We start from the raw sequence: 22,991 nt of genomic DNA on the forward strand, positions 1-22,991 counted from the left end.
CCTTTCATGAAATAGAAACAGCATGACAATAGTGTCGTGGACAAATGCGGAAGTAGAGTCTAGCGTCTACCAAGCCACTAGCTTTTTTCGATCAGTCCCTTATTTATGGACCGCAATAAATCGAAACATTTATTAAACTTTACCTCATCTGCTAACATTTCTTGATCCCGTCTGATTGATGGCCATCATTATGGAGTTGAAGGCAACAGATCCCATCATTCCACACTCCTTCACATCCAGCTACAGCATTGTTGTTGTTTTGATCTGTGCGCCCTTTAACAGCTGTTTCTACAAACTGTACCTTTAAGTTAGCGTTCTCAAAAACATTTGGGAACCATAGAGGAACGCTGCAGGTTAATTTTTTCTAACCAAAAGTTAACATTCCCAGAACGTTACCTGCAGGTTATTTTTTGGGGGCTAACAATAAAACCTAAAAATAATCTGCAGCGAATGTTTTGTACACTAATAGCATTAAAAATAGAATTAATTACCATTAAGACCTACTGTACCCTACATTAAAAAGTTTAATTTTAAAAGCACCATACAAACACAGATGAAAATACTATTTAAATCTTTAAATATCTAAATATAAATGACCAACAATGGGATCCTGACACAAGGCTGACAAAACATTAACATTATGTGGCAATATTGCGCATGCACAACATTTTTTCTCTTTCTTACCATTTTTCTTAGTCTGCATTCAGATCTTAAAGCAAATTACGAATAAGGTCAGTAAGATCAGGGAAAGAGTAGAACGTGAACCTCTTTTACTTCCAAACACAATAACAAGCACATTATCAATATCACAAACTTATAAATACTCATGTGTGGCATCACAGTTTCTTTATGTATTTATCAATACTTATTGACAGTTTTACAGTGCTGAATCATGGATTATTCAGTTATATTAAGACAGTACATAAAGTAAAGAATACTGCCCTGTCTCTGACAGACATAGGGGGACTAAACATGACACTGGTGGCAACATACAGTATAGAGGTAAACACGTCTCTACTCTGCTTGATGGAAAAAACAGACAGTCAGGCATAGATGTTTATAAGCTTTAAGTACCACGAGAACATTTTTAGTAAAAGACAAAACCTACGTTGCGTTTCAAACGTATTAAAATAACATAAGTAAATAAAAGCGAAGAAAAGAAGCTGCCAATGCGTTTTTCTCCGTTCTAACCCGAGCTAAAGAAGCCCAAATCTGGCAAAACTGTTTATCGGTGATTTGCATATATACGTGCATATCGCCACCTGCTGGGTGGATGTGTAACAGGTTATTGAAATACGGATTCAAAACACACATTTTTAAACAAAGAAAAGTAGATAACTTTATGTTGCTCAGTGACACTTGTGTCTCTAGGTTATACAACCAATGCTTCATTCATGTGCTCTCGGAAATTCGATATTTCAGACTTCAAACGGAAATAATTTATGGAACGGTGCTCTTTTAATGTGAGCTGACTATTGCAGTATTTTAACGCTGTCACTGAGGTAGTTACTTGTCTTCCTCTTATGTGTAAACCCAAATATTTAGATCTTATTACAACAACCCCCACGCAGTGTATTTTGACCAAAAAATTCACATTTCATTTTATTCAGGTGTATGTCAAGAAAGTGCACAATACATAGACTGAACATATTTATTTATGACATCATCAGTGCGCTATCTATAATGTTTATATCCTAAGGTGTTCCTGTAAACTCAACAGTAGAAAGGCTATGAGTTCCAGCACAGGGAACACGCAGTAAAATGTATACCTTGCACCTCAAGTTGCTTGGTTGAAATAGTCAAAAATGGTCAAAAGAACTTATGAATGTGGTGCTTAGGTGTTCATGAACTGTATGTTTAATGAATTATTGTGAAATGTGTAATGACCTATTTTAAATGAGTCCACTATGTTGGCTTTAGAAATAATTTCAAATCTAAGAGGCAGCGATACACAAGGCAGTGGAAATATGCATGAAGATCGTTGGATGGAAGGCCTGTGGAGGAGGAACAATTTGATCATCCACTAGCACCTCAAGAAGGACATGCTGAAAGAATGGACATTGATGAGGACATCTCAAGTTCTGTTAGTGGTGTAGATGTTGGTTTCAGTGGGGAGAGATGCAGTTCTGGACATGAGAGTGTGGAGAAAGTGAGGAAAGCCAGCAGTTAAAACAGCTATCCAACAGAGATTATTGAAAGAGTAAGTACATTGGAGCTATCATTTGATATTGATGGCCTGCACATTCTTAAAAGCAGCAGGTCACATCTTTGGCTCAGCCTCTGTGCTATTCACCTGAACACCATCAGTGTTTTTCCTGTAACACTGACACTTGGTCCCACCAAACCAACAAATCTAGATTTTGCTGTGGAAGACATAAATGACATCCAAGAGCTCCTCGACAATGGTTTGGATCGACTGAAGTTTCAAATCAGATGCACTGTGTGTGAAACACCAGCAACAGCAATGGTGAAGAAGATTAAGCAGTATTCTGGGTATCTTGGTTGTGACAAATGCACTCAGAAAGGCACATGGGTCTCTGGACGAGTCACCTATCCTAAGGTGGAAAATCTCACTCTGCGCACCAATGAAACATTTCATGCTGAAATGGCCAGATGCAGGAGAATGAGACAATGCCAGTGTCTCCCTTTTTGAGGCTCCCCTTGGATATGATACAACAATTTCCAATTGACTACATGCACCAACCCTGCCTGGGTGTTATGAAGAAACTCATTACTGAGTGGATTAGAGGAGACAGAAAAGTATCAATGTCTGCAGGGCAAATAAAGGAGGCTGCCGTCACTCAGGAAGGCCTTTCCAAACTGTTTTGCCCGAAAACCCAGTAATCTTGAGGACATCGATAGGTGGAAGGCAACTGAACTTCGTCAGTTTGCTGTACACACGGTTAAGATCATGCTGAAGGGGATTTTGAGTGACCAACTTTATATGCATTCTATGGCATTTAGTGTTGCTTTGAGTCTTCTGCTTTATCCAACACTGGCAGTGGATCACAAAAGCTTCAGCAAAAGAGCTAATGAAGAACTTCGTCTTATGGAGTTTTCTGGTGTACAACATCCATTCAATGGTACATCTGTCAGAAGAGGCAATGGCTTTTGGAAGCCTTGATGCATGCAGTGCATTCCCATTCGAGATTTATCTCGCAAAGATCCAAACCACTTTTCAGAGATCCATTAGACTGAAGAATACTCAGATGTTTCAAAGGACAATCAAGACATTCAGTCATGAAGCTCATACCAGAATGCTTGATTTTCTTGGCAGTCCTGCATGAGCACTGAACACATTTTAGTAGCTCATTTGTAATGAATGCAGAACTTCTGTGAGTAAAACCCACAGAAAAGGAAAGTTTTCTCGTGCAAATATGTTCTCTCGCATCATAATTAAATTACATTTTTGTCAAATATTAAACTGCACCTGTCAATACAGGACACAGATGACCATGTAATGTTAAATTTGAGTAGCTATTTGGGAACTGACAATCAGAATCCACTATTCCAGAGCACCATTTAATAGCCAAAATAATTCATTGATTGTATCAGTGGTTTCCAAACCAGGTCCTGTGGACCCACTGCTACCAAAACATAACAATAATGAATCCTCAAAAATATGTACATATACTTAACTTAATACCCAGATGATCAATCACAGTTTTTTATGTTTTTCATACTTGTTTAGCCCCTTGTTTGATCTAATCCATTAAACTGTGTAATGATCTTCAGAGAAATCCTCCAGGCAACTTTAATATAAATATTTTATTTAAACAATATGCAGTGGTGGAATTTGCAGATGACCACTCAGTTGAAGTGGTCCCAACCTCATGGTTGGAGCAAAGCAAAGAGGTATTTTTTTGTTTTCAAGTTCAAAGCCAAAGGTCTGCAGAGGTAGGCTCCAACCAGCTCCAACCTACACCTGCTTAGAAGATTCTAGTAATCCTGAAGACCTTAGAAAACTAATCAAACACACCTGATTCAGCTGTCACGGTTCTCAGAAGGACTCAGATGCAGGTGAGGATAATACAGTTTATTTGCTCAAAGTTACACAGCAACAAACAATAAATCGGCAGGGCACTCCTGAAACATAGGAAACACGGCCGGCTGTAACCTCCATGAGAGAGAATGTAGACAGGGCACACCAGACCGTAAAACTCCGCTAGTCGATACTCCGTGAGAGAATAATCCAAACGTAAATCCAAAAAGGAACACTAGAACCAAAAGAGAGCTGTAAGGGAAAAATAAGTCCAAACCAGCTCACGGGATGCCTCGTTCCTACGAAAGGATAGATCAAAAGTAACTACAAGCGCTACGAGCAAACAAATCTTTACATCGCCACCCATTCAGCAGGCAAAGCCAAGCTCAAATATAACGCAAAGGCGATTAGAAACAGGTGAGGGTACTGAACAAGGGAAAAAACAACGAGCGATAAATACAAACGGGAGGTGAGCGACAGGTGACAGAGATACAACATTAGTGGAAGACTTACGGAGGGGAAGTCCTGGGAGGAACAAGGCTAGGGACCGGCTGAGAGACTGGCTGGGCGGCCGGCTGAGAGACTGGCCGGGCGGCCGGCTGAGAGACTGGCCGGGCGGCCGGCTGAGAGACTGGCCGGGCGGCCGGCAGAGAGACTGGCCGGGCGGCCGGCAGAGAGACTGGCCGGGCGGCCGGCAGAGAATCCGGCTGGATAACTGGTTTAGGAACCGCAGGACTACGAATCGCCCTCCGTTGTCTCTTCCTCTTGGACCGGCTCCTGAGACGTGTGGCCGGCTCCAGAGAAGCTGTGAGGGATCCGACCAGTTCCGTGCCCGAGGTGTCGGACGGGGAGTCCCACGACATCCTCCTCCCCCGCTTGCCACAGAGGCCGATAGGAGGTGGAGATGCGGTGGAAGGTGAGGCAGATGGTGTAGCAGAGACCAAGACCCCGACTCGCAAGGTGCGACCCTCAGAGATGGTGTCAAGCGAAGAAGGGTAGCTGGGTTTGCTGGAGACCCTGGACCTTGTGTTACTAGAAACGTGCTGCCACACAACGTCGAAATCCAGCGGTCTCAGCTTCCTCATCTCCGCAGGTGATAGAGGGTCCCTGAAGCTGCGGTTGAAAAACACCGCCAGTTCCTCCTCACCAAAAACCCCATTCTCCGCGGCACTGAGGAAATCCACCAGATGAGCATTTCCCCGGGGTGACGAGTCTGGCGGGAACGTCTGGAGAACCTTCCTGCTGAGTCCATCTTTGGTGGCGATGTACTGTCACGGTTCTCAGAAGGACTCAGATGCAGGTGAGGATAATACAGTTTATTTGCTCAAAGTTACACAGCAACAAACAATAAATCGGCAGGACACTCCTGACAAGAAACATAGGAAACACGCCCGGCTGTAACCTCCGTGAGAGAGAATGCAGACAGGGCACACCAGACCGTAAAACTGGAAAACTCCACTAGTCGATACTCCGTGAAAGAATAATCCAAACGTAAATCCATAAAGGGACACGAGAACCAAAAGAGAGCTGTAAGGGAAAAATAAGTCCAAACCAGCTCACGGGATGCCTCGTTCCTACGAAAGGATAGATCAAAAGTAACTACAAGCACTACGAGCAAACATGGTACCATCAAATCTTTACATCGCCACCCATTCAGCAGGCAAAGCCAAGCTCAAATATAACGCAAAGGCAATTAGAAACAGGTGAGGGTACTGAACAAGGGAAACAACCAACGAGGGATAATTACAAATGGGAGGTGAGCGACAGGTGACAGAGATACAACATTAGTGGAAGACTTACGGAGAAACAAGGGGGCGGAGCTACACAGAAGACAGTAGGACACGCGGCGAACAAACAAAACATACCGCCACGTGTCTCCACATAAAACAAAACATACACACAAGACATGTTTCTGTCCTGACCTTGTCCAGAGAGTTAGAGAACTGCAAAACCAGGAAGGACAAGGTCCTGACAGTTTTCTAGGTAAACTGTAAAGAGCTTGTGGCCCTCTAGGAATTGAGTTTGAGCTCAGTGATTTCAGTATATGCATATATTTAAAGTAGTTAAACAATTGGAGGAGGTTACTGGTAATAATTGTTTTGGCTACAAACAGGTAATGTAATGCCATTGTAGGATATATAGCCTACAGTATCCAGTGCTGGAAATGGGGGAATGCAGAGAGAAGTCCAGGAACTGTATTAAGAGCTCTAACCTTTATGTACTTTTCATTAATATTGTACATAAAGCTGCATTTTCTGCATGTATAGGTTAAAAACATATACAAGTCCAAGCTAGTGTCACCCAGTGAATCCCAGCCATTTCCTGCATCTGGTATTTTATTACAGATTATTAAAACTAATCATCAAGAGCATTGCAATAAAAAAGCTATTTCACACCACCGCCAATTGTTTCAGACTCGTATAGCAAAGCTGTGCAAAAATGTCATTGTTTTTTCAGGACACCTGAAAAAAGACAAAGAGGGCACAGAAGAAGCCACAGAGGTTTCAGTCAGACACAGATTTCTCATCAGATGATAACAATTCAAATCACTCCACTAACCATTATTTCAACTATTAAACCGAAGCATTTCTTTAAACTATAAACACCTAAGTGTTGTCACACATTCAAGTTAATGCTATATAGCAGGGGTATTCAACTAAAATTTAAAGAGGTCTAGTTAGAGAAAATGTGTTAACCCAAAGGTCCAGAAAATCATATGTCTAACTAGTTAGTGTGATATATATTTAACTAGCCTAGTAGTTGTATCAATATCTGCATGTAATCAATACCTGACTGTCATGTCAAATGAATTTAGTACAATTCAAAAACTTTTTAACAATATTTACTTTATTTTCATGTAACATAGAACTGAACATATATGTATAATATTCTCTCATTAACTTAATAAAAACATTTAAAAAAATAAAAATGAATGAAATGTGAAAATTGTGTAAATTCAAATAAAGTGGTTAGCATTAGAAAAATTAAATAAAGGGAGGAAAAGCTTGAATTACCCTTTTCTGTTTCACATCTTGACTGAACGCTCTTAACTAATTTTACATATAATAAATCTCAATACATCTTAACAATTGAACGGTTTTAGAGTATCACTTTTCCTCCCCTCTTATTTCCCATTCCCTTACTTTTATGCTCAGTGAGAAAATTGAGCTCTAGCTTGACCTGCCAGGATTTTAAACCTGGGCTTGAATGGAGTCAGGGCAATTCTCATACACATGTGGAGGTGCTCATTGGTGAGCCTGGAACGATATTAAGTTTTGATTATGTTCATTGTGGAGAAAGCTGCCTCGCAGTTGTATGTGGAGCCAAACATGGTTAAGATGTTTAGGGCAACTTTCCTCGGACCTGAAAAGCTGTCTCAGGGACCATTTGGAGCCAGAAAGTGAAGGGGTCAGTTTTTACCAACTGCTCTTTCAGGTCCACATCTGCTTGGAGATCAATCAGTTGCATCTGGTGAGGTCCAGCATTTGTCCATTTAAAGTGCTGTGTGACTTCATTTGAGAACTCCCTGACATGTGTGATGAGAACTGGGTTCTTAATGAACATGGTGAGCTGCTGTCCAAACCTTAAGCTGTCAAAACGGTTGCTGAAGTTAACAATCGCCTTTTTAATGAAGTCAACAAAAGAAGACGCATTTCTCTGTCCCTGAACCTGTTCCTGCACTGCTGGGAAGTGTGCACAGTCTCCCTGCATGTCTTCCTTGAACACCTCAAGCTTCCTCTGAAAGGAGCTGTCATCAGTTCTCAAATTGAAATTTCCTTGCCCTGTAGGCAGCCTCAAATGCAGTTCATTCAAATGTGAAGTTATATCAACCAAAAAGGCCACATTATCCATCTGTTTCTCATTTTCTAAAAAGAAAACTGCGTTGCCTTCTGACTTTTTAGCTCTGCCAAAAAAGATGCTACTTCCCTCCTGATGGACCAAATGCGTGCCAACACCCTGCCTTTGCTGAGCCATCTCACATTGTTGTGCAGCAAAAGATCATCAGCATTTGCATCAACTTCTCTGAGGAATTCCCTAAGGATGCGATGCTGGTAGGAAGATAATGGTAATGCAATGGTTAGGTATTAGCTCATGATTGTCCTCTTTCAGCCTTGCTACAGCTCCTTTCTCTCTCCCTTTCATAGCAGGGGCTCCATCTGGGGTTATTGAAATCACTTGTTTTGGCTCTATTCCTCTCTTATGTAACATCTCCTTAATGGCCAGGTAGATGTCTTCTCCTCTTGTACTGGTCTGAAGGGGAGTGACACCTAACATATCTTCACAGAATGCTCTCTGGTCTTTATTGAAAAACCTGACATACACTAACAGCTGAGCATTGTCACAAATGTCAGTGGACTCATCCACAGCTAAGCCTACACATGTTGCCTTATGCACGGCTTCATCTAACTGGGTTAGCACATCCTGAGTTAACATCTCACTTTTCTTTGTGGCAGATGATGCTGACATGGGTATTAGCTTTATTTTATCACAAAGTTCTTGTTTTTGTTTCCCCTCAAGTAGTGTTCAGACATTGCACTCATGCATTCTTTGACAACCCCTCCATCAGTCAACGTTTTTTTGTGTTGTCCCAAAATCCAAGCAACTCTGAGGGAACACTCATTAGCCCGTTGTTGGGCAGTGAATGTGTGGCTAAGGATTCTGGTGGACTGGTCATATTGGGCTCTGAAACTACTTATTTTCTGTGATCATACTTCAGATTTGAGTGGGTATGTTTGTCAAAACCTTTATGTTTTGACTAGTGGTGGGCAGTGAGACTTTTATCGCGCGATAAAAAAAATGTCGCCGTTAATCTATTCTCAAAGTTGGGTTGCCAGCTGGGTCTATACTACGCAAGCTATGATGACTTTCACCTTGATATTTTAGCGCGGATGTATACCATCTTAACTGCACTGTACGGGGCGAGAACGAGATTTTTTAACTCGCGTGATTCGCGTCATTCGCGGAAGCAGAAGCCGCCTCATTATCTCATAACCAGGTCTTCATTCGCGCGATTCGCGCAGCAAGTAGGTCTATTAGCTCTTTGCATTAACATATAAATCACTCGCGCTCGACACGCCATTCGCGTTTGGTCTGAACACAACATAACGTTACTGTGAAATTACCGCATCAAACGTGACGTGCTTCAGGGAATATTAATTTTTGAGAAGCTTCCCAATAGAAACATCGACAAGACTAAGGTTGTTTGCACCTTGTGCAATGCGGAATTGGTTTAAAAAAAAATAAACTTTCTCTCAACAGGTAGTGGTCTAGCTTTAGTTGAAACCAGTAACTTTGTATTGAGATCTAATGTATTATGGCTCCTGTATGACATATCCCTTGTTGCTCCCTCACTCTTTGTAAGTCGCTTTGGATAAAAGCGTCTGCTAAATGACTAAATGTAAATGTACTGTAGGAGCTCTTCCAGTCTCAAGTACCACCTAAACACAAAGCATCCCTTAGCTAATGCGGAAGTAAACACAAGTTCATCTTATTGAACATAATTTATTTTCAACACCAATTACCATAGTAGAACAGCTTTCTCAAGCAGTTTGTGATGCATTTTGGAAACAGGAGATGAGCCCCTGGTCTAATGCGCCACCTGGCTTGAGAAACCCGTTCTCAAAGACTTACTTTTAGTCATTATTTGGGTAGCACACATATTCTGAATGCCTTCGGCAGAATTCAAATGAGCCATTTTAATCTAGATTAATCTAGATTAATTCCAAGATTAATCTAGATTAATTCCAAGATTAATCTAGATTAAAAAAATGAATCTATGCCCACCACTAGTTTTGTCTCATAATGGCATGTGACATCTCCGATTACAGCCTGCAAATTGAAAGCTGCACTGTTACTCCAACAAATACAGTTAAAGACCTAGGCGTTATATTAGACGGCAACCTGTCATTTAAAAATCACATCTCAAATATCACAAAAACAGCCTTCTTCCACCTTAGAAATGTTGCCAAATTACGAAATAGTTTATGTGTTGCAGACGCAGAAAAGCTTATTCATGCATTTGTGACCTCACGGCTTGACTATTGTAATGCTCTACTTAGTGGTTGTCCTGTATCATCGATAAACAAACTACAGTTAGTTCAGAATGCAGCTGCCAGAGTTCTTACTAGGTCAAGAAAATACGATCACATAACCCCAGTTTTATCATCACTTCACTGGCTACCCATTAAGTATCGCATTGATTTTAAAATTATTTTAATTACTTACAAAGCCCTGAACGGTTTAGCACCTACTTACTTAACCGAGCTTTTATCACGTTACAACCCATCACGCTCGCTGAGATCTCAAAACTTAGGACTTTTGACAATACCTAGAATAACAAAATCCACCAAAGGTGGACGAGCTTTCTCATACGTAGCACCTAAACTCTGGAATAGCCTTCCTGATACTATTCGAGGGTCAGACACACTCTCCCAATTTAAATCTAGATTAAAGACACATCTTTTCAGCCAAGCTTTCACTTAATGCATAGTTAATGAACAGCAGCTACGCTAATTATTCTCTTTATTCTCTTTCCGCCTCTGCCTCGGGATGCCCATCCCGAGGTAGGAAGAAGTTCCACCATGTCCAGACGACCGACAGATGCCCATCCCCAATTTGAGATTACACCAGATACAGCTGCAGACTGACAGACCATCCCAGCTCCATCTAAGGCAATTCCACCAGCTGCCAAGAGAAATATGACCATCGGACCATCCCAGCTCAGACCACTACATCCCCAACCAAGAGCAAAGACGGACTATTTGTCTTATTAATGCTGAAGTTATAATATTTGGTATTAAATGCTAAACTAAAATCACATGTCACCAGTCTGAGTGCAGCTATGACACGTCAGAGGGGATCTGGCCCTCCCGGTTGAGCCTGGTTTCTCCCGAGGTTTTTTTCTCCATTAATCAATCATTGGAGTTTGGGTTCCTCGCCACAGCAGGGCAGTGTTGGCCTGCTCACCGGGAGACTGCATTCATTCATGTATTTATTTAGAAATGAGATGTTATTTATTAGAATGAACTTACTCGTTGTATAAACACCATGCACTGTGCTGTGTTTTAACTTTTCTGTTTTTCCTGTTTGCCCCTGTAAAGCTGCTTTGAAACAATACACATTGTGAAAAGCGCTATATAAATAAACTTGAATTGAATTGAATTGACATTGGCACTTTTAATAAGTGCAAAGGTTTCTGAACATATGAGACACACTGGTTTAGTGCTTCCAGTAGGAAGTATGAACAGAAATGAGTCTGTCCATTCAGGATTAAAAGCTCTATTTTTCGCTGTCCACTTTTATTTTTTTGGAGAGTGCCATTTGTACCTTATTTTTCTCTCCCTTCCTCCGTCTCACTCATCTGTTTCTATCTCCTTCGCCGTCAGTATTGGCCTGTGTCTCTCTCCCTTCCTCCGTCTCACTCACCTGTTAGTCCCTTATTCTCCTTATTACTCGTCATTTTCGTCAACTAGCGCAGTCGTCTGTATCTCTTCCTTTGTTTTTTATGTGTAACTTGCCTCTTACCCTCTCATCTGTCAGCACTTTAGAGTCGCAATGTTCAAAGTAGGGATGCACTGATCTGATACTCTGCATCGGAATTGGGGGCGATACGGGACTTTTTTGCTGGATCGGGTATCGGATTGACGGGATCCCTTCAATCTGATCCGTTGCCATACCTGTGGATGTTACTCTAAAGCTTCAAAAAGTACTCACTATCAGAAAATGACCATTAAAGTTGTCATGCACTGTTTTCAATGTCATGTATTTCGATAGCTTTATGCAAGGCAAGGCAAGGCAAGTTTATTTATATAGCACATTTCATACACAAGTGCAATTCAAAGTGCTTTACATAAAATGATTGACAGAAAGAAATAAAATGTATCTTTTAAGTGCAAATTATTTAAAATCGCAAAAACTTTAGATTTTTAAGAAACAGTAAAACAGCAATTAAATTGATTAAAAAATGTTAAAAGAATAAGAGCAAATAAAAATAAATTAGAAATAGAAGTGCAGTTGATGTAAAGCAGCACAGTGCTCAGGTTGTGAATGCACAGCTACACAAGTGTGTTTTTAATCTGGATTTAAAAGTATCTACTGTTGGTGAATGTCTGATGTTTTCTGGTAGCAGATTCCAGCTACGGGTGGCGTAATGCCTTAACGCTGACTCGCCCTGTTTTGAGTGAACCCTTGTTATCTCTAACTGACTTGATCCTGATGATCTGAGAACTCTGTTTGGTTTATATTCAATGAGCATATCTGAGATGTATTTAGGTCCAAGACCATTGAGCGATTTATAGACAATTAATAATACTTTGAAGTTGATTCTAAAAGTAACTGGTAACCAGTGTAAGGACCTGAGGATTGGAGTGATATGCTCAGATTTTTTGGTTCTGGTCAGAATCCTGGCAGCAGCGTTCTGTATGAGCTGCAGCTGTCTGATGGTCTTTTTGGGAAGACCTGTAAGGAGTCCATTACAGTAATCCACCCTGCTGGTGATGAAAGCATGAACTAGTTTCTCTAAATCTTGGCTTAAGACAAAACATCTGAGGAATGCGAGGAATAAACCAATAAAGCATAATTAAAAAACTCTGACCTCCGCTGGTGCGGTCATCTGTCAATCTCCATCCAGCATCCGGGGACAGTCAGGACGTTACTCGTTTCAAAGTTTTCAATATTCTTCATAATCACTAGATAATAGACAGTGGCGGTTTTAGGCACGGGCGAACCGGGCAGCCGCCCGGGGCGCCAAATTTTCACGACACGTGGGGGGCGGCACAAGCACTTGAAAAAGAAAAATAATCCGCGCCGCAAAGCAGGTTTCTATTATGTATAATATAACTGTCTGTGTGGGGAATTGGTAAATCGCCGCCCCTGCTTGCTGAGAAGCGCAGAAGCTGTGTGAAAACTGTAAAGGGGAGGGGCTGATCCCCTGATGGACAGTTCACCTCTCCCAAATGGAGTGGACAAGAAGGGGGGCCCATTTAGTGGGCTAAAATCAGTCACACCTTGACTTTCTTCTAAATAACGCACATTTCATTCATAATTTTAAAGCACAGGCCTATTTTTCCACGTTTTTTTCTGCATTGTGTGTGAAATGGCTAATAAAAAAAGTTAATCCAAAACGATTATGTGGAGGTGAAGTGGTTTAGTCCTAATGTTAATGGGTGGTAACGTTAACTCTTACGTTTGTTAGCCTTCTTGCTATGATGCTTATACAACAATAATTCGGTCTTAACTCAACAAACACGAGATCTAATTTCACCATAAGATTGTGCTTTGCAACAAAACTGTTACAAGTAAAGTTATTATTTATTTCCATCATTGGGGTTAATGTTGGGCCCTGTAATTAGCCAACGAAATTAACATATGTCTGGATGTGTTCAAAGGCAAACATTTGCTATAACTCTGTTGCGTGACAAAGAATATAATTCGAGGCAGTAACCAAGGAGCTAATTGTTCCTCCCTTAGATTAGATTAATAAAGCGTCTAATGAGTCATGACAGACATTTGGCATGTAAGGGCATGTTTATTTAAATTTGCAATTCATAAGAGTTATACTGTAGCCTACTGTCTTTTGATGTCAATTTCAATTGCAAATTCATGGGCACTTCTAAAGTATTTTGGAGAATCCTCTGTCACTGGTCAGCCATCAAAAACCATCAGCCTCCTTGAATTTTATCACTTTTATGCATGATAAGGATCTATCAGAGATCTACCCCAACTTTTGGACTGCTCTCAGGATTACACTTACTCTGCCAGTCACTGTGGCTCAAGCAGAGAGGAGCTTTTCAAAAGTTGATCAAGTCATACCTGAGGTCACCATGTCTCAGGAACGGCTCACTGGCCTTCCTATCATCAGTATCAATAACTCAATAGGGGGCAGATTTCGTATGATGACATTATTGATGATTTTGCATTAAGGAAGGCCAGAAAGGTCAGGTTTTAGTTTGTGTTTTCTGTTCTTAGTGCAATAGTGTAATAATTAGATTTGCTTTTGTGTGATGAAGGATTTGTGCTATTTAGAATAATTTTTCTATATTTTATTTGTATATTATTCTTAATATTTTAATGTTGTTGTTCTCTGGTCGTGTTACATCATGATACATATGTACATCATGTACATATGTTGCAACATTTATGTACATAGAGTATATTTAAGTTCTGATAACTTATACTGATTTGTGCAGAATTGTGTTTTTAAAATGTTCTGTTGAAGGATTTGTGCAATTGAAAAATATAAGGTTCGTCTTACACTTATATAGTTATGGTAAAACATGGCTTTTTTTCTCTCGGATGGGTGGGAGTAGATGGGGGGGCACCCAGAGCGGATCTCGCCCGGGGAGTGATTCAATGTAGAACCGCCACTGATAATAGACTTTGGTTTTGTTTAAAATGCATTTTACCGGAGACTGTACTCGCTGAGTGTAACGTTATTAGATTCAAGCACTGGAAGCGGTCTATGTTATGCGTCTTAATACACCATAACTCTTTTTTTTACCTTTAGAATTGATGCAATTTACTATGATTTAAACACATAACATATCTCCTATCTTTGTGTTTTAACTGTTTTGAACTTGGGAAGCAAAGATCCCCGTGACAACAGGATCATCACTATCTGGGATGCTCGTGATTGAAGCGGGTGCATTAAGCGCATCATTCTGCGTCCGATGCGCATGACTTTAAATAACGTACTAGTGAATGTATTAAGCGCATCATTTTGCGTCCAGGATGTGCATGAGCGAGAATTGTATACTGTGATAGTTTTGTGTAATAAACAGAGATTTATTTGTAAAACATTTTGTAAGTATCTGTGCTTTATGAGACCACATTTTTGTTTTGTATGTTTTTTATGTTTTATGTTTATGTACAGCACTTTATTACATTTATAAAATCATACTTTTCTACTTTTAAAATTGAAAATACTTAATTAAAGGAAAGTGGTAGACTTTAATATACTCATGGATTAAAAGTTTAAAAACAACATTTATTTATGGACTGTAGTGGAGTAAGTATGATGTGCTTCATACTCTATCATAGTACTTTGGACACAAAATTCTTCCCTAAAGTACAGATATTTTAAAATGTACTTGAAAGTAAACATGCTTAAGAACTATCCAACTCTGGCAATAAAAGTTAAAATATGCAACTCTACTTTGATCAAGAAAAACAGTGCTAGTATCGGATCAGGATCGGTAGGCCTATCGGCCAATACGCAGAATTCAGGTATCGGAATCGGATCGGCAAGGAAAACGTTGTATCGGTGCATCCCTAGTTCACAGCCTGGAATGCCCAGACTTGATTGGTTTTAGATATTAGGCGGAGTTCCTAAACTCGCATATAATTGGTCTGTCCATTTTCACTACCGCTACCATAAAGACAAAAGCGTGCCGGTTGAAACAGAAGCAACCCGTCTGGTTTAAAATTACAACTTTTTCTTTTGGCTGTAGGTCTGGGTACGTATGAGACGACTTCGGGGTCCGGTGTGGGTTTAGGTTTTATTTATAAAAATGTTGTCCTTAGGTTACCAAAATATGTTGTCCTGAGGACATCAGCCACTTGGCAAAATCAGGTTGAGCGTTTTGTAGTCTCTTGTGATTATTTCTGAAGCAGAAGTATCACTGTCAAATGTGTCAAACCACCTTCTAGGTTTTGCAAATTTTCATTGCATAATATTTTTGTATTTATCGACCATTTTATTAGTGTATCTTTATCGTTAAAGATACTCAATCTAATAAATCAATCTTTTAAAACTTTGACTTTTTTTATTTGCCACATAGCTCCTTTCAGAAGAGCCCCAGTCCTCTTCTTCTGAAGCAGCAACAAAGAGTATGTTTTTGATTTTTCAGATTAAAATAATTCATGTTCTAGGAATAATGTTCGATATTGCTTTACAGATTATAGCACTAAAGTCTTGCAAAAAAAATCCTTAGATGGGCCATGTAAAATGTTTAGAAAATATGTGTAAACTCACAGCGTTATCTAGCGGTGTGATGTTTAAGGCTGTTTGAATGTTTTTGTAAAATCTTTCAGAATAAATGTTTTCTATTGAAACTAAAGAATTCATGTACATGATAAAAACTTATAGCAGGTTTTTATATTCCTCATTTTATATTTAAGAAATTGTTACTATAAATAGTTACATTTATATATAATTTGTGATAAATAGTTCTTATATAAATATAAAAAAGTTTTTATTGTTGTTATTAATGTTTCTTCCTACGTGTTCTATCTGTACGTTTTTAAATTTACTTAGTTTAATAAATGTTGTTTTATTTAACACTGACTATTAGTTAAAGCCAGTTTTTATATTTATCATTTTATATTTAATAAATAGTTTTATATATGATATATGATAATATCGTCAACAATTATTTTTAAATAAAATATATAATGAATTATTGTTTGTTTCTATGCGTTCTATCTGTATGTTGTTGAAGGTTGTTTATGCAGTTTAATTGAATGTGGATTTATTTAACATACAAACAATATATAACACAAGATTTTAGACTTTTTTGCAATCATCATAACATAGAGGTTATGGGAACGTTAGTACAAAGGTGGGGGAACGTTCAATTCACGTCAAGAAAACTTTCCTGGAAAACTAGCCGGGAACGTTAGGATATACAGTTGAAAGAAAAAGTATGTGAACCCTTTGGGCTTACTTGGATTTCCACCCTGCACTATGAATGTTTACATGTTGTGTTCAATAAAAACATGAAAACGTATAATGTTTGTGCGGTATTAGTTTAAGCAGACTGTGTTTCTCTATTGTTGTGACTTAGATGAAGATCAGAACACATTTTATGACCAATTTATGAAGAAATCCAAGTAAGCCCAAAGGGTTCACATACTTTTTCTTTCAACTGTATGTACTGGGAACGAAGTGGTAAAGTTCCCAGAACGTTCTGAGCACCAAACATTGTTAGCTGGGTAAGCTCACCTGAGAAAGTTCTGTTAACACATTTCAAAAGCATGGAAGCTTTACTTTGATACATTCAAACTAAAGACTAACTGTTCTTTTAATAAACTAACACATTCAGTAGCAAATATATTTGTGCCAAGTGTATTTCGCTTTTGTGTATTTAGCAAGAACAAAAGCACAGATTCAGATATTAAATTAATACATAGCAGAATTATAAGTTAATCAAAAAGTAAGACCTAAATACATTCAGAGCCCTTTACTGCTAAAGTTTCCAAGGTTAAAACAACCAACATGACATTTAAAGTTTTCATTCTGACAAAAAAATTATAATTTCTTCTTTTTCTGTGTAGAAATATTGAATTAAGCCTCACGTCAAAGTCTGTTCATGGTCCTTATTGCTCAGAAGAGCCTCGGGAGATGTTGTTCTAGAAACTGTCGAAGTACCAGTTGGACCACTCTGTCAGTCACATTGGCACACCCATCAGCAGCCCGCTCATCAGCCAATGTGTAGATCTAAAGACATTGAAGGAGGAGTTGGAGGACAATGTCAGTCACCGATCCATTGGCACGTACATCAGCAAGCCCCTCATCAGCCAATACGTAGATCTGAGAACCTCGAATGAGGAGTTGGACGACGATGTCAGTCAGTGATTCGTTGGCACGTACATCAGCAACCAGCCCATCAGGCAACACGTAGATCTGAGAACTTCGAATGAGGTGTTGGACGACGATGTCAGTCAGTGATTCGTTGGCACGTACATCAGCAACCCGCCCGTCAGCCAATACGTAGATCTGAAAACCTCGAAAGAGGAGTTGGACGACGATGTCAGTCACCGATCCATTGTCACGTACATCAGCAACCCCCTCATCAGCCAATACGTAGATCTGAGAACCTCGAATGAGGAGTTGGACGACGATGTCAGTCAACGATCCATTGTCACGTACATCAGCAACCCCCTCATCAGCCAATACGTAGATCTGAGAACCTCGAATGAGGAGTTGGACGACGATGTCAGTCAGTGATCCATTGGCACGTACATCAGCAACCAGCCCATCAGCCAACACGTAGATCTGAAGACATCGAAGGAGGAGTTGGACGACGATGTCAGTCAACGATCCATTGGCACGTACATCAGCTACCCGCCCATCAGCCAACACGTAGATCTGAAGACATCGAAGGAGGAGTTGGACGACAATGTCAGGCAGTGATCCATTGGCACGTACATCAGCAACCAGCCCATCAGCCAACACGTAGATCTGAAAACATCGAAGGAGGAGTTGGACGACGATGTCAGTCACCGATCCATTGTCACGTTCATCAGCAACCCCCTCATCAGCCAATACGTAGATCTGAAGACATCGAAGGAGGAGTTGGACGACAATGTCAGTAAGTGATCCATTGTCACGTACATCAGCAACCCCCTCATCAGCCAATACGTAGATCTGAGAACCTCGAATGAGGAGTTGGACGACGATGTCAGTCAGTGATCCATTGGCACGTACATCAGCAACCAGCCCATCAGCCAACACGTAGATCTGAAAACATCGAAGGAGGAGTTGGACGACGATGTCAGTCACCGATCCATTGTCACGTACATCAGCAACCCCCTCATCAGCCAATACGTAGATCTGAAGACATCGAAGGAGGAGTTGGACGACAATGTCAGTAAGTGATCCATTGTCACGTACATCAGCAACCCCCTCATCAGCCAATACGTAGATCTGAGAACCTCGAATGAGGAGTTGGACGACGATGTCAGTCAACGACTCATTGGCACGTACATCAGTAGCCCGCTCATCATCCCGTGGGTAGTTCTGAAAACATCGAGGCAGGCGTTGTATCTGGAGAGACATATTGACATTAATCATAGTCATTTCTCTTCAGTAATGCAGACAGAATGTTTGGCTCTTCCAGCTTTAAGCTGTTTTTATAGCCGCAGAAGATTGTGCTGTGGCGGAGTTTAGTGACATACTTTAATACATTCCAACTAAAGAAGACTAATGTTAACTGGTTCTTTTGACACATTCAGTACGCGGATATATTTGTGCCACGTGTACCACGCTTTTGAGTATTTAGCAAGAAAAAAAAATTATATATTCAAACATAACATGAAGTGTGTAACCTTCGATGTTCGTTTTTTTTAGGGAGCGACGTGGATTTAGACCGGCTCTAAAGTTAAGTGTGACGTTTTTAACTTCAAAGGCATTTAAGTGAAATGTCTTCTGGTCGTACCCACCATTGACGTCCGGACCGCGGTATTTTTTCAAAGGTATAAAGTTAAATAAATTCATGTTGTGATGGTGAAAGGCACTTGTAATGAGCTCGTTTGTGTTCCCGCGGATCTGTCGGTAATTGTGTGTTCTTTCGGTCGACTCTCTCGCGGTGGTACTATGTTATTGTATCGTTTCATTCCTTACCTATGAGATGTATTTTCTGACAATTCGACACCTCATCAGGAGAATCGGGCACTCCCGTCTCCGTAAGTCCGTGCGGAGTTTTGAATGGATTGGATAGTGAATGCAGAACATCGGCGACGTCATGGGTTCCCAAATTGTGGATTGCTACCCTCAAGTTGGTAGCACAGGGGAATAAGGTGGGTCACTTGGCTGTTGCGGTGCATTACAGTTAAAACAATGAACACGGGCAGTATAAAACCCCTGCTTCAATTATGCTGTAAATGCGCTGGTGTCACACCCGTGAAAGCACAAGAAATATCTGTGTCTTTTAGTTATGAAATTATGTAAAATAGATAATTAAAATGAAATATTAAATTAAATTTCTCAAAAAATAACTTCTCAAACAATAACAATCAACGTGATTATAATTTTTTGGTAAAATACCCATTTTAACTATTATACAGCACGACGAAAACGCATAGACATTTCGTTGTCTAAACTGGATTAAACAAAAACAGGACAATGATGACCAAATATGATAAAAACTAAAAAGTGTATTCGTTGTGGGACTATAACTTACACTAATATAAAATATAGCTGACAAAATGAACACTACTCCACAAATTATTTGCAAAACCAAACGACACCCACAGGTCTTATATTTCTCATCATGCTCGCTTCCACTTACTTTTGGCCGTCTGTATATGACATGATTTAAAAAAATATATCGATAGTAGCAGTATCACTACCGATACACTATCAATAAAAGTATTGAGATAGTTTCATGTATCGATATCTTTGCACAGCCCTAGTACAAATGTGGGGGAACGTTCCTCTTATCTGTGGGGAGCGTTCTATTTAGGTCAAGAAAACTTTCCTGGAAAACCAGAATTATAAGTTGATAAAAAATTAAGATATAAATACCTTCAGAGACCTTTACTGCTCGAGTTTCCGAGTTTAAAACAACCAAAAATGACACTATATACATTTTTGTCAGAACAAAATATTTTCATTTTTTATTTTTTTGTGGAAATATTGAATCTGTACACATTTTTGACAAAATAAAAAATGTATTTTATTTTTATTTTAAAGTAAACTTTGCACAAGTATCCAAGTTCTTAAGCCTCGCGTCAAAGTTTGTTCATGATCCTTATTGCTCAGAAGAGCCTCAGGAGATGTCGTCCCAGAAACTGTAAAACACGTTGAAGTACCAGTTGGACGACCCTGTCAGTCACCAACTCAATGGCAGGCACATCAGCAGCCCGCCCTCCAGCCAATGGGTGGATCCGAAATCTTCGAAGCAGCCATTGGACAACTCTGTCAGTCACCAACTCAATGGCAGGCACACCAGCAGCCCGCCCATAAGCCAATGCGCAGATCTGTAGAACTCGACGCATCCATTGGACGACTCTGTCACTCCACGACTCATTGGCAGGCACACCAGCAGCCCGCCCATAAGCCAATGCGCAGATCTGTAGAACTCGACGCATCCATTGGACGACTCTGTCACTCCACGACTCATTGGCAGGCACACCAGCAGCCCGCCCATAAGCCAATGCGCAGATCTGTAGAACTCGAAGCATCCATTGGAGGACTCTGTCAGTCCACGACTCATTGGCACGCACATCAGCAGCCCGCCCATCAATCCGTGGGTAGATCTGGAGAGACAGGTTGACATTAATCATAGTCATTTCTCTTCAGTAATGCAGACAGAATGTTTGGCTCTTCCAGCTTTAAGCTGTTTTTAACAGCCGCAGAAGATTGTGCTGTGGCGGAGTTTAGTGACATACTTTCCATTCCTAATACATTCCTACTGAAGAAGACTAACGTTAACTGGTTATTTTAACACATACAGCACGATGCTATATTTGTACCACGTGTACCTCGCTTTGGAGTATTTAGCAAGAAAAAAAAAAACATTAAAACATAACATGAAGTGTGTAACCTATTATAGTAAAAGACTAAATTAAAGTTGTCTTACCGTTTGACGTTTGATTTTCGTGAATTTAGGGAGCGACGTGGATTTAGACCGTCTCTAAAGTTATGTGTGTACCATTGAAGTCCGGACCGAGGTATTTTCCCAAAGGTATAAAGTTAAATAAATTCATGTTGTGATGGTGAAAGGCACTTGTAATGAGCTCGTTTGTGTTCCCGCGGATCTGTCGGTAATTGTGTGTTCTTTCGGTCGACTCTCTCGCGGTGGTACTATGTTATTGTATCGTTTCATTCCTAACCTATGAGATGTATTTTCTGACAATTCGACACCTCATCAGGAGCAGCGGTTCACCCCCGTCCCCGTAAGTCCGTGCGGAGTTTTGAATGGATTTGATAGTGAATGCAGAACATCGGCGACGTCATGGAAGAAACGTCTTTAGGCGGCGACATTGCGACGGCGTATGTTAGTCGTTCATAAAAATAAACGTTTCTAATTACGTCTGTTCGTTTGGGCTCAAATGTATGACTCTGCAGCACACACTCGTCTCACTGAACGTCTCATTCCACGTCTTCACTTGCGCTATTTATTGCATACCAGAGGAGACGTTGACATGACGTGACATGTCGTTACGAAATCATGTGCGGCAGTGAAGCGTCCAGGCAGCCGCCAACGTCATTCGCGTGCAGCAGTGAAGTTATTTGTTTAAATTTTTGCTAACACGTATTTTAACACGATACTACACGGTTTAATGTAGTGTGTCGATCCTTTACCTTTGTTAACTTTGTTAAGCGGCTGTCCTGAGACAGCGGAACAACTGGGCGTTACGAAAGGTCTTTTCTATTGGACAAGAAAGCTGCCTGTTCAACATCAGTTTAAACGCCATTGGCCTAAATCTAAAGGCACTTTTCAGTAGGGAAGGGCGATACCAATTATTTTCTTTTCGATCCATTACAAAGTACTTGCAAGACAAGAATCGTCGATATCGATACCGATACCAATACTCCAACGTAATATTTTTATGTGAGTGATATTAATATTAAATAAACTGCAATGGACATGATTCTTTTTTACATTTATTAGGAACACTGAACATTATTAATTGGATAAACAAATATAACACTGTAGGCTATATATCAAAACATTTTACACTTCTCACAAACTTTTTTCTTCCCTTTATAGGTTTTTGAGAATAAACAAGTGAATGTTGACATTCTCCTCCTTATCCTTTTTTTTCATTGACTGATCAAAATCTCTTGCTTTTGAAAAAAATAAACAAAAAATACTGCAGCCATGCACTCTTTAACCTTGCGCTGCGCGTGCTTGTTGCCATCGACAGAGTGAGCGAGCGACACTGTCTAGCCAAGCGGAGATACGGCGGAAGTAGTAGTTCCCATTGCAGTTCCTATTTAAGGAAATATTTCAATTATATACGGCGAACTACTGTTAATAAAATATCACAAAATCACAAAAAAATACTGATAGGATCGATACTTCTATTTGAGAATCAATATTTTTGATACACTGCCAGTATCGATACTTTAGGATCGATCCGCCCATCCCTACTTTTCAGTGTGGTGTTTTTGTATCGATCGCCGGGCTGTTAGTGCAGCTAAGAACACCTTGATGGCAGCAAATACGCCTCAAATTGGCTCTAATATGCACATATTGGATTGGAACTATTTAGAAATAACTGATATTTAAGGAACAGCTGATAAGTGTCGCAATCAAATGTGAATTACAACTATCATTTAAAG

At 40.1% G+C, this 22,991-nt stretch overlaps 1 protein-coding gene across 2 annotated transcripts; it reads right to left on the bottom strand.

Annotated features, from left to right (window-relative positions):
* Positions 1-16,477: 16,477 nt before the first annotated feature.
* On the bottom strand, positions 16,478-22,683 carry LOC130439773 (uncharacterized). 2 transcript variants are annotated; one of them, XM_056772307.1, is made up of 2 exons: positions 22,008-22,683; positions 16,478-20,959 (listed from the first exon to the last, which is right to left on the bottom strand). In XM_056772307.1, the coding sequence occupies exon 2, from the start codon at positions 18,777-18,779 to the stop codon at positions 17,418-17,420; it is 1,362 nt and encodes a 453-aa protein (XP_056628285.1). In that variant the 5' UTR covers positions 18,780-20,959; positions 22,008-22,683; the 3' UTR covers positions 16,478-17,417. The 2 variants fall into 2 exon arrangements, with proteins under 2 accessions (XP_056628285.1, XP_056628284.1); XM_056772306.1 differs by lacking the exon at positions 22,008-22,683 and adding an exon at positions 21,283-22,001.
* Between the last annotated feature and the right edge of the window lie 308 nt (positions 22,684-22,991).

Source organism: Triplophysa dalaica, chromosome 18 (assembly GCF_015846415.1).
Source record: "Triplophysa dalaica isolate WHDGS20190420 chromosome 18, ASM1584641v1, whole genome shotgun sequence".
NCBI lineage: Eukaryota > Metazoa > Chordata > Actinopteri > Cypriniformes > Nemacheilidae > Triplophysa > Triplophysa dalaica.

What these genes read in the sequence shown, in the direction of transcription:
- LOC130439773 (XM_056772307.1), bottom strand. Translation starts at nt 18,779, where the DNA reads ATGACTATGATTAATGTCAATATGTCTCTCCAGATACAACGCCTGCCT.